The sequence below is a fragment of the Harpegnathos saltator genome, unplaced genomic scaffold (assembly GCF_003227715.2).
Source record: "Harpegnathos saltator strain DR-91 unplaced genomic scaffold, Hsal_v8.6 scaffold485, whole genome shotgun sequence".
Classification (NCBI taxonomy): domain Eukaryota; kingdom Metazoa; phylum Arthropoda; class Insecta; order Hymenoptera; family Formicidae; genus Harpegnathos; species Harpegnathos saltator.
The window spans coordinates 1,135,878-1,148,384 of NW_020230299.1; the positions used below are offsets into that span (position 1 = coordinate 1,135,878).

The 12,507-nt window shown below is 42.2% G+C and overlaps 1 protein-coding gene across 4 annotated transcripts in view; it reads left to right on the top strand.

Annotated features, from left to right (window-relative positions):
- Nucleotides 1-12,507, top strand: part of LOC105182028 (receptor-type guanylate cyclase daf-11) — a 53,001-nt gene that overhangs the window by 17,714 nt on the left and 22,780 nt on the right. For all 4 annotated transcript variants that reach the window (XM_025302286.1, XM_025302285.1, XM_011139161.2 and 1 more), the window contains one exon: nt 8,510-8,777. In XM_025302286.1, the coding sequence (XP_025158071.1) occupies nt 8,510-8,777 (268 nt within the window). The remainder of the gene's footprint in view (nt 1-8,509; nt 8,778-12,507) is intronic.

Here is a 12,507-nt window from a genome sequence, read left to right on the forward strand (position 1 = left end):
CCTTGCGATTTGACAAAATCGGACGTTTCTCTTTTATTTCTCGATTCAGATTGGTTAATTGGCGACAGTACTTGTCCGAATCAATCGTTTCGCCAGCGGGGAGAAGCTCGAAATAGATTATGCCCTTGCAATCCCACCAAACAGAGAGCATCACCTTCATCGGGTGCAAACTGGCCTTTGGCATTGCGTCACCATGCTCACCTGATTGTTTCCATGTCCGTTTGCGCTGAATATTGTTGTAGAGGACCCATTTCTCATCGCCCGTCACTAGTCGATCCAAAAACGACTCGTTATTGAGCCGCCCGAGTAAAGAAACGGCTGCAGAAATTCGCTTGATTTTGTTCTTCTCGGTCAGCAAATGGGGCACCCATATATCGAGCTTCAAATCGAATCCCATCTTTTTTAAACGCCGAAAAGCGGTTGATCGGTCAACGTTTAGTGCTGTAGCAACTTCTTCTGTTGAAATTCGCGGATTATTGAGCACTAAAGTATGCAAAACATCGTCATCAATGTCAGAAGGTCGACCAGAGCGTGGCTCGTCTTCAAGGTTAAATTCTCCGCGCCGAAATTTAGCAAACCATTTTTCCACAGTTCGTTTAGCTGGTGCTTCATCCTGATAAACATCCTGAATGTTTTTTACGGCTGCGGCAACGTTTATTCCCTTCCGAAACTCGTAAAGCATAACAAGCATAAATGCACCTTATCGATACTCATTTTTAAAGTGATATTTCTCGAAGCAGTTTGTATGAAAACAAATGATTTTTTTTTTAATAACAGCTGAAGACGTCACCTTTCCAACGTTATATAATATGTAGATGGAAGTATTAATGACAACATTAATGACGCCTAACAAAATTATAGCAATTGACCGTCTATCCCCTATGTCCATCTATCGCGGACTTAGCCTATATACGGCGAGCTGGCTTCGCTAGTGGCTCACGTTTTACAAGCACAATCGAGCCGCGGACCGTAACACCGTTGTGAAACTGCGAGCATTACACGCAGCCTATCTGCTTGCCGGTTTCGCTGAGCGGTGTATGTATGCGTGAATGTGCTACAACGCACGGAGCAATTAATTTCCGGGTGCGCAAGGAGTTGCGTTGAATTTTCCGATAAAATTACGCTCTACGATAGTGCGAATAATTTCGCGCGCGGAGGGGGGTTAATTAATCCTCCCTGTGTACAAGATCCTCTTTCCCTCTCTTTCTCCTCCGTCTCTCTTTCTCTTTTCCTCGCTCCATCCCTTCCGCACACTCCTCCCTTTCACGTTACGGGAACGAACGAGCTCGAGATTCCGTCGCTATCGTGGGAGGATATGGTTTTACGGCGCGATACACAACGACAACCGGGCTGTTTTCAATTTCCTAACTCTAATCTCCACTCAATATCGAAAAGCAGCTTCCGACAGCTTTACGGTGATCTGCATTGTTCGACAGCTTTGCGAATTGCGGCGAGTCGTTATTGCCCACTGATAAGCTTCGCATGTAGAAAAGGTTGTCCGAATCCGGGTGGCGAATATTACAGTTCTAATGGTGTTACCATGGTGTAAAATGTGCGATCCTATCGATGGCGTTTTGGGATATTACGGCGATATCGGTGGATGGAAAAAGCCTTCTGATCCGGAAGGGAAAATTATATTAATCAGCCAATGTTCGGCCGAGCGTGACGTTTATTTGGATTGAATATTGAAAATTAATGCTCAATCGTTGGTTCTGTGTATTCATTTTGTACAATATAATGTGCAATCTTCAGCGAGATATACGTGTATATACACTGCTCAAAAGAATTATGGTATAGATAATTTATTGCGGAAAATTGGCCAACTTTGACTGGCGATTACTTCGCGAAAAATTATTGTAGACTAATGATTTTTTTTCGAAATGAATCTTCCCCTTCAATTTGAAAAAAAATGGAGTCGCTACAATTTTTTTCGCAAAGTTATAGCCCTTCAAAAATATCGTTGTTTTTGGCCTTCGGGCCAAGTGTGCACGCATGTGTGTGTGTGTTCGTGACAGGAGAGATAAGGACCCCGTGGTTCGTCACTTCCACAGTCAATAATTACTGTCAATAATTACTGTGGAGTGACGAACCACGGGGTCCTTATCTCTTCTGTCACGAACACACACACACACACACACATGCGTGCACATTTAGTCCGAAGACCAAAAACAACGATATTTTTGAAGGGCTATAACTTTGCGAAAAAAATTGTAGCGACTCCATTTTTTTTCAAATTGAAGGGGAAGATTTGAACTTTATGACGATGCAAACGGCGTTCCCGAAAAAATATTGTCCACGTCCGTGCATTCCGTCAAACTTTGCAATTTTCAGTATCCCGAACATGCCCTCAGATGACAGGGCTTACAGGTGTAGGGGTGCATCTCATGCAGAAAATGGAGATATATTCTTAAAGTAGAGACTTCAAGCTTCATTTTGAAAAAAAAAGTCATTAGTCTACAATAATTTTTCGCGAAGTAATTGCCAGTCAAAGTTGGCCAATTTTCGGCAATAAATCATCTATGCCATAATTCTTCTGCAGTGTATACAATATTTGCATACGCATTTTATACCGAAAATTCGTGCAGGTACTTTTGCGCTTAAAACTGCTTTGATCATACATTTATTTTATCACCATCGATGTTTGCAATGTTTGCATATGAGTGTGCGCGTTCCGATTTTACGTCAAATTGCGCCATAGAATGTGTTAATATATTAATTTCAAGCTCTGCATGGCACATCCTTTAACACATATTTCATTTTCATAACTTATTCAGCATACTTCAACAATTCGAATTTTCCCTCGAAATGTTTCGATCGTATTAAAAATACAATATGCCGCGAAAATATGCTTAAACGGACCGAATGAACTGTGAAAAAAGTTCGCTTTGTAACTGTATCGCGTCGCTCCGTCGCGATCCCTTTGGCGTCGGATTTATTTCCTGCCGATCGTGTGACATTTCGACACAGGTTATCGTGCGCCCGGGGTATCTCTAAAATCTAGCATTTAATTCGCAGCGTATCTCTCTTGACCCGTTTAGTGAAGCGAATCGAGTCGAACGACCACTAACTTTCAGACTTTCAGAGGCATCGCAAAATTCAAGAAAATCGCGGACGTCGCGTGCGACGCTAAGGGTCGCGGATTGCCGCTCATGATTCTCGGATCTTCAATTCTCGTCCTGACTTTCCAGGATCCTTCTTCTCGTTTTTCCTCTTTTCTCTTGCGCTCTTTCTCCCTCCCTGTTTCTTCCTTTCCTCCGTTTTTCCCGCAAATTCTCGGATCTCCGGTTACTCGACTCATTAGCGACGCGAATACGCCTCTCGCATCTCGTCGAGGATGTTTCCGTGACGTTCGGACGACAGTCGCTGCGAAACCCGAGACACATTTATAGCAGATTCGAGCTCTATACACATAGTGCCGCGCGCATCGGCTCGCTCTCTCGCTCGCTCGCTCACTCATACGTGCGCGATCCACGTGTTCGCCGGCCCTAAACGAAACACTGTCTCGTTCCTTCATGAAATGCCTTCGTCATCGACGTACATGCAAAAATAAAAAAAGAAAAAGAAACCAACGGCGAAAGCCGGCGAATCGGCGAATCCCGACAGAGCCGTTTTCGCGACGCGGACATTGTCTTAGCAATTACGACGAGTCATTTCGTGTATTTCGAGTTGATTGACATTCGCGAGACAAATCCGTAAATATCAGCAAGAATATCAGCAGGAAAAAAAAAAGGAGCCGTACAGTTGTCCCAAATTGTTGTCGCGTGCGAAGATATCATTCGCGAAATTGATCCGGCGCAAAGCAATTTATCTCCGAGACAACGGTTTGCATAATTCATCCACCCCAGGCAGAGTAACCGTGGGGAATCTCGCTGAGCGTGGCGGAGGGGCGGGAGGGAGATGGGGGAATATAACGCATCTTCTATTTTTAATGATGATTTTGCAAGATCGATGAGACTTGCCGACGGTTTCGACATGAGTTTCGCTCTGATATCACCGGCAGTAACGCAACGTAACGCAACACGAGAGATAATACACGAAGACGCCGCCGCTGCAATTAACTGCCTGCGTAAGTTGGCCGGCCCTCGGCCGACCCTCTCTTGCCCTCGCGGGCGGCGGTGGCGACAGCAGCGGCGGCAACGGCTGCGACGCGCCATTAGATTATGCATCGACGACGTTGTAGTGCCAGTTTATTACCGTGTTACTACGCATAGCGACGAAGGATGTAGAGGGTGGCGCACATTGCGGCGCACAGTTCCTGCGGCCTGTGGAAGATTAGTTATCGAGGTAACTCGAAGAAGACTCCTAAGACTGCGGAGAGCGACGCTGCGTTCGCCCGAGGCTTCGCGGAATTTTGGGAGCAATATATTCCGGAATTTTTGAGGCAATCGAGGGAAGGGATAAAAGAGAGCGAAGGAGCAGTCATTTTCTAAATACAGAAATGCGAACGTCGCGCGAAAACTTTTCTGGCAGTAAGAGCTAATCAAGCTGGAATTTTTTGATTCTCAGATGGAGGACAGCGAACGAAACGATAAAAGGATAACGGAAGACAATATATGACAAAAATTTTTAGATAATTGAAAGAAGAAAGGAAGATATAATGGAGATACGGAGTAATGATTTTTAAAGGACAAAAATCCTAATTACATTGCGACAGGCCTTCCTGGAAATTAAAGCTGGATTAGCTGGATTATTTTGCCTTCACATGACAGCAAACGAAACGATAACAGGATAATGGAATACTATATGTTCCGAAATATTTTAGATAACCGAGAGAGAAAAGGAAGAACAGAGCAAAGGAGATATAGAACGATTTTATTTCAAATACAAAAATTCAAACATCACGGAAATTCTCGTGGAAATTAAAGCTGGGACGTTTTAATGATAAAGGAGACGGCACTGTTTCATCTTCAAATTTTTACCTTGAAATTATTGAAACGATAAGGGGATAACGATCATAATGAAGAGAGGAAACAGGTGAAGTCTGAACGGGTCTTTAATGGATTGTTTAAGGTGGTCTGCCTGGAGGTGAAATGTAAAAAGGGGGTCCTGCGTATGACTTATCGATTAGTTTCTCGGGCATTAGGCGACGCCTTTTTCCTAGCCCGATGCGAAATTAATACCGCCGCGCCAATTTCGGTCCCGGATAACGGTAGTTTCCTCCATGTCCTTCCATATTGACGAGCGGTGGAAGGATATCGGCCGGTTATTAATTTTTCTCTCCCGATGTATAGGACGGCGCACGCGCGCACGTTCGCACAATCAGACGCTATTCAACGGACTGCGAATGCTGCAGCTTCATCAGCTTTTGACTTTTCACAGTCCGCTTTGAGATCGACATCAAAGACGCAACAGAATCAAAGACATACCGCGTTTCATTGTGCGCGTCCGCGCGAGATCGCTTAACTTCTTTTTCTACGGCTAGCATGAATTCCGTGGATAACGAGACGAGAAGTGGAAACGGGGCACGGCCGCGCAAGAAAGCGCGCGGTTTCTTTATTTCACTACCCTTCGAGAAGTCTCCGCCCTCCCCCCCCCCGCTCTTTCCCTCCTGCCTCGACGTTAACCGTGGATATTCTTCTCGTTGCATTTACGCTGACGAGAGAACGAGGCGTCTCTGTCGACCCGAATGGAAAATCGAGCTCCTGGATCTTATGTAAGAAAGAAAGCACAAGGGCTGTGTAAATAGAAAATGCGATGAGACGATAATAAGAATAAAATATTAAAAACAATCGCGTATTTGTTCCATCTTTGTCCTCGGACTAGGGATGCCGATTTTAAATCGATTTCAAATCGATTTTCTGGAACTGAATCGACTCAAGGATCGATCTATAAATTCTGAAAATCGCCAATACACAATTTTTTTCAGTTTTTACTGGTAATATAGTTTTTTCTTAATTCTTTTAGTTGTAACATTTGGGGTGCTTACGATAACGAGAGTGGAGCGAGTGAGATCTGGATCTGGAGAGAGCAGTACACACTTCCATCTACAACTATTATATTTCATGGCTGCTCCTAATCCTATTCCTTTGCTGTCTCATAGCGGCCTAGTTTACATCGTCAAAACGTTGGTACGCGTATCAAGTTTGGTGCGCACCAATGTTTTAGTACGGATACGTTTACATCGAATGTACTAAAGAAGACAAATAATACGAATAATAATAATAAAAAATAAAAATATAATATAAATAATATATATTATAATATATTATAATATATTAATTATATATAAATAATATATATTATAATATATTATAATATATTATTTATATATAATATAAATAATAACTTAACCACTAATGAATGAAAAATATTAACATGTTTGTGTTTTTTCCCATCCATTAATGCAATAATCTGCTTCTCCGTGCATAATTCTAAAAATATTCGCGTTTCTTCTTCTTTCCAATTTAGTCCTTTTCTACAAGACATTTTAATGTAATATCGTTTAATCAAAGATTAATAACAATACCGGTTTTAATTGAGATTATGCTCAATGCTAAATTACCTTCAAATTGCATTTTATGCGTTTATATCGTCATTTGTATCAATTGATACGCGTATCAATTTAGTACGATACTCCTACTTGATACGCTCGCATCAAGTTGATTCGACAGCGTTTACATCATGCGTACTAAATATTTAGTACGAATTTGGTACGAATATAGTACTTAATACGCGTATCAAGTGCACGATGTAAACTAGATCATAGACAGGAGCGAGCAGGAGCCGATCGTCTTGTGTGTATACATAACAGAAAGCTAACGTATGCCATATATTTTATTTTTTATTGAAAGAATTATACTTATATATCATATGCATTTATAAATTTATTAATTCAGAGAATTCAAAGAATTATACTTATATATCATATGAATTTATAAATTTATAAATGCATATGATATATAAGTATAATTCTCTCAATAAAAAATGAAATATATATAAAATAAATTTATAAAAAAATGAAGTATATAAAATGAATTTATAAATTTATAAATGCATATGATATGTAAGTATAATTCTTTCAATAAAAAATAAAATATGGCATACGTTAGCTTTCTGTTATGTATACACACAAGACGATCGGCTCCTGCTCGCTCCTGTCACTATGAGACAGCAAGGGAATAGGATTAGGAGCAACCATGAAATATAATAATTGTAGATGGAAGTGTGTACTGCTCTCTCCAGATCCAGATCTCACTCGCTCCACTCTCGTTATCGTAAGCACCCTTTCAACTCACTCAATGGCTGCACAATGCACATTACGTTACCTTTAGGCCGATGTCGCATGGACGAAAATATTCGGCGGGACGGAATGCGCGAACCAATCACAGCCATTCCATATAATAGTATACATCGTATACATATGTATATGTATACAATAGTAAACGTGATTTCTTATTTAATAACGTTTAAAAACCCTTGATTAACGTCTAATCAAACTAATTACATCTTTAGCATAAAGATTTCAAGATCTTTTTCTATTTTGTTCTGGCCACGCACACACGTACAACACAATCAAAAGAGTACCATCTGTTTAATTTCTTTAATTCATATTAAACTTTATATGAATTACACGAGGTCTGCTTCAGAGTGCAGAAGTTTGACAGACATACTTATACTTTAATGTATACTTTAATGAGTGGTTCACTTTACATACATACTGATTCAAATCGATTTTCTGAAATCGATTCTTTACAAACCGTTTTTTCAAAGATCGATTTTTTCTCCGTGATTCGAATCGATCTTTAAATCGATCTATTTGAAAAAAAATCGGCATCTCGGACGCCAATTGCGTTTTTTTCATATTCGCAATTACGGAAAACCCCGAACAATTACCGCGCATTTTTCCTCCGCGGCATGGTCAAGCGGGCTAAAGTATCCCCTCACTCATTTTAATTACAAAGAGGTCCACGGGCTCGTTATGCCCGGCGGCTTGTCATTATTATTGTCATTTTATTATTGCGAAAGCGCTCGGACACGCGAGGCGGCGTATCGTCGATATAAAAGTCGAAGATAAAAGCTTGCCTCTCGTCACGTGATTCACCGCGCCGTTACCGGTGGCTTGATAATAGATTTTTAATCGAATTCCTCGCAGGGGTAGGGGTTAGCTTGCGAGTTCCGATTATGTGACCGTTATATCAGAGCGCTCGCATCGCTAAATCGTTGCATCTCTGCATGTATGTGTGCGCATGTGCATGAGCGAATTGTCAAATGAAATTCTTGAATTCTCGATCAGCGAATACCTCGCTTCTCTCAAAGCTTCCCCTTCGCCCCTCCCCCCGAACGTGTTGTCACGGATTACTCGACAGCCCGGAATTGTCACAGCGCGAATTCCTCGCGTTTTATTCCATCCCCCGTAGTGAATCGGGATTTTAGAGACACCCTTGCGGCGCACGTACATCGCAGTAAACAAAGTGCTCTTCGCTTTTTTCCAATAAGCTATCGCGACTCCGAGGGAACGGTTCGACGGACTAATACTAATACCTCTCATTTCCACGACGTGCCTCCGCAGCATGTCGCCGCGCAACGGCTCTTGCGTGGCAGAGGTGAGCTCCGTGAGGAGCCTCTCGTCGGATGACGTCTCGGCGACCAAGGCGAACCGGAAGAAATCGTGTTGGGCTCGCGCGACCGACCCGGCCCATCGCCGCGGCCGGCGAATTCAGCTGCTGCAGATGCTGGTGCTACCCTTCATACCGATCCTCGCCCTGATCGTGCAGACTGCGAACACCCTCCACGACATCCTGATCTATCGCCAGGAGGTGTCCGACATAGAATCGCAGGTGAGCGATGTGCTCGATGCATATATTTTCTTTAATCTTTTCAGAATTATTAGCACGCGTATGTGTACGTCCAGATATGCTCAATTCTTTTTCTTTCTTATTCGAATATTTCACTGACTTTTGGAACTTTCAAAATCATCAAATTCAACAACAGTCAGGGCGCTATTGTAACAATATGTTCTTGAGACCAAATAGAGCAAAAAGATCAAGTACCACTTTCTCTTCCGACAAATAGTTAGAGAGATGAGTTAAACATTAAAAAAGTTATCAAGTTTTCCTTAAATATCTTAAAAAATATTAGGCAAATAAAAAATGTTTCAGACAAAAGTTATTTAAATTAATTGGTAGAAGAAAACGGTGTAATAAAAAATTGAGGTTTCCATTTAAGAAAAGTAATGATCAGTGAATATCTCGAAAATGATGCCATTTGTAAACAAAATAGTATAGTTGTTTTATGTCCCCCTTGAAATCATACAACTTTTGTCCGAAATATCTTTGCTAAAAATGCTTCGTTGAAGAATTATCGAAATGCATTTTTTAAAATGGAACATCCTCTATAACGAACATTATCGTGGATAAACGTTTGTCACGAAACTCCACAAAAAGAAGCAGAGAAATCTTGCCGTATGATTAACAATTAAGATGCCTTAATTGTATTGCTTTAAAATTAAATCAGTTTTTTTTTTGGCTCTTATAAATTTGTCCATGAAGAGATTAAGGGAAAGTAAACGATATATTGCCGGACGTGTCTCTTCATCCGAAGATAAAGAAGAATTTGAAAATTCAGAAGTTCTTTATATGTTTCACACGCTAATAAAATAAGCTTACATACTTCAGCTTTCCATTAATTGTACAATTAAATCACCGAATCTCGCGAGTCTTTGCAAAAATTCAGCAATTTTGGATCTACATTGCGTTAGATGTCCGGCTATCGGGACGTTTACCTTCACGAAGGACACTGGCCGGAGCGACCTTCACGAACGAGGTAGCTCCGAGTCCACATGAAGGTTTTTCGGAAAAATATGGCACGTTGAGGTGATTCGATGGGCGCAACAGAGGCGACGGGATGAAGGGCTGATAGATGGCGTGCATCCCATTGAAACTTTGGTTTTACCAACCAGTTTGGATGGAAAATGGCTCGAAGTTATACACGTACGCGCTCATGCGCACGAGCGCGTGCGTTGCGCCCTAATAATGATGCAATTATATTGGGAGTACAAATTAGTTCGGTCCGCTTTTTTTGTGTTAAAAGATGTATTTATTTCAAAACAAAATGAATGAACAGATCAATTAAAGTATTTTCCATCGCTGGCTACTACTTTCTCCCATTTCTCAGGCAATTTTCGAATTCCATCTCGAAAAAATGACTCGTCCTTTGAGGCGATCCAAGTTTGGAGCCAATTTTCGATATCTGCGAAAGAAGTGAACCGGTGACCTGCCAAATCGTGCTGTATCCTTCGGAACAATCAGTAATCAGAAGGAGCAATATCCGGAGAATACGGCGGGTGCGGTAAAACATCCCATTTGAGCGTTTCCAGATATTTTTTTACGACTTTTGTGACATGAGGCCGAGCGTTGTCATGAAGAACGCCTTTCAACGTCTCTCGGTTTCAGTTCATAAGGCACCCAATTTCCTTGTTTTTGAATAATTCCCATGTCTCTCGATCGTACGGAAACGGCTTGTTGAGTCACTCCCAATGATTCTGCAAGCTCCTCTTGCGTTTGACTCTGATCTTCTTCGAGTAACGCCTCTAATTCTTTGTCCTCGAATTTTTTTGGCTGTCCAGAGCGAGGCTTGTCTTCGACGCTGAAATCTCCATCCTTGAAACGTCGAAACCATTCCCTACATGATTTATCAGTTGGAGCAGCGTCACCATAAACTTCAACAAGCATTCGATGGACTTCAGCTGCACTTTTCTTCCAGTTAAAGCAGAAAATTAAAACCTCCCGCAAATGCTGCTTGGTTAACACAAAATTCGACATTTTCAACACTGTAAAAAGCAAGGTTTTTGTATGAAACTCAAAACGATATAAACTGAATATTATTGGCAGATGTCTAACCTCTCTGAAACCGCCAAAATCGGCAATCACTATGAACCATTCATAAGCCATCTTTTGAAAACGGACCGAACTAATTTGTACACCCAATACATAAAGAATGCAATTTTGTACATATCTCAACTTTCCCTCAATTATCCAGTCTCGCGAGTCCTTGCGAAAATTGAACAATCTCAGACTTGCGCGGTCGCGTTCAATACTAAAGTGAGATATGAATTTTATACATATTAAATTTATATTATATAAATTGAATTGGTATAAAAAATTCAACCGGAGGAATAATCGATCGTCGCGATGATTCATACGAAGGTAACGAAAGAAGGATAGAGCAAATACACCGCACCTACGCTTGCACGTCACCGAATAGAGCGCGTCGCGCCATAATCGAGGCGCTTCTACTTAAACTGCGAGCGATTAATTTCCGCGAGCCCCTCCTCCTCCCTTCCTCCTTCTCCTCCTGCTCCTCGTCCACCTTGTAGCCAAATTTCACGTGAGTGCTGGGGAGAGAAGGAGAGACTCCTCGTATATGAAACGGTAATGTTTATCGAGCCAACAACGAGCTCTCTGAGCGAAACAGTCGGATGAAAATCCCATGCGCGGTTTATGACGATTAAGTAAATAACTCGTCGCGTACGTCCGGTGTTTTGCTTTATTCTATTCTATTCTGCGAGCTCGGAGCTGAAACGAGCAGCCGGCTTCTAATTTCGGAAATAGCAGGAAACGTTCAGCAATCGGCACTCTTTGCGTCGCATACGAGTGTGTCAGTTTTCGGCACTCTTGCGCGGATTTCATCAAATTCATCGTCGAGGAGTGTGTATGGACGAAAAATAAACGGATGAACAAATAATGACTGATGCTTGATAAATAACTGATAAATTTGATTGACGGATCCTCATACACGTCGTGATACTTGCTGAAATTCGCGCATGGATGACGAAAACTGTCAGAGTGCTGGACGTTTCAGCCTACGCTCGCGTTTCGTTCGACCGTTTCGAATCGCGCCGGCCACAAGATAGCGCCGGCCGATTTCTCTCCGCGTTCAAGCTATAACGGCCGTTGTTAATGAAAACATCGGGCACTCGTTGGAAATCGCCAGGCGCGATTCGATTTCCGATCGACGCAGCAGCACCCTGAGCGACGAGCAACATCAGCAGCGCCCTGAGCGGGGAGAGAAATTACGTTACGGCCGTTCGCGCGACGAGCCGGCTATTTTTATTTTATTCTCTCTCACGCACGTTCGGATTATCGACTCGTGTGCACGTCGCCGTCGCCCTTTGCTACTTTGAGGAGAGTGCGCGCGCGTGCAGAGGATGATGAAATAAAATAAGAAAACTATGCGAGGAGGGACAGTGACGTAACCGGCGCTCAGCCTCCCCCTGGCAAGGAAGCTTTCATTTCAGAAGATCGAGTGACGGATCTCGTGAATTTCGAAGAGCCGAAGATCTCTCTCAACTAAACAGCATTCAAAGATACGTGAAATTAGAACGTCGCTTCGTTCCCTTGTCCGCGCGAAAGCGCGGTTAAATATGCCCGCGGCAACATCAACACAATCATCTTCACTCTATAATTCAGCGACGCGTCTCCTCTTTCAGTCACGTCGATTTTAAAATTTCCAAGTTCGTCAAGGTCAATTTTTGATCGGACGTGAGCGTCGCGCGCGCACATCGTCTTG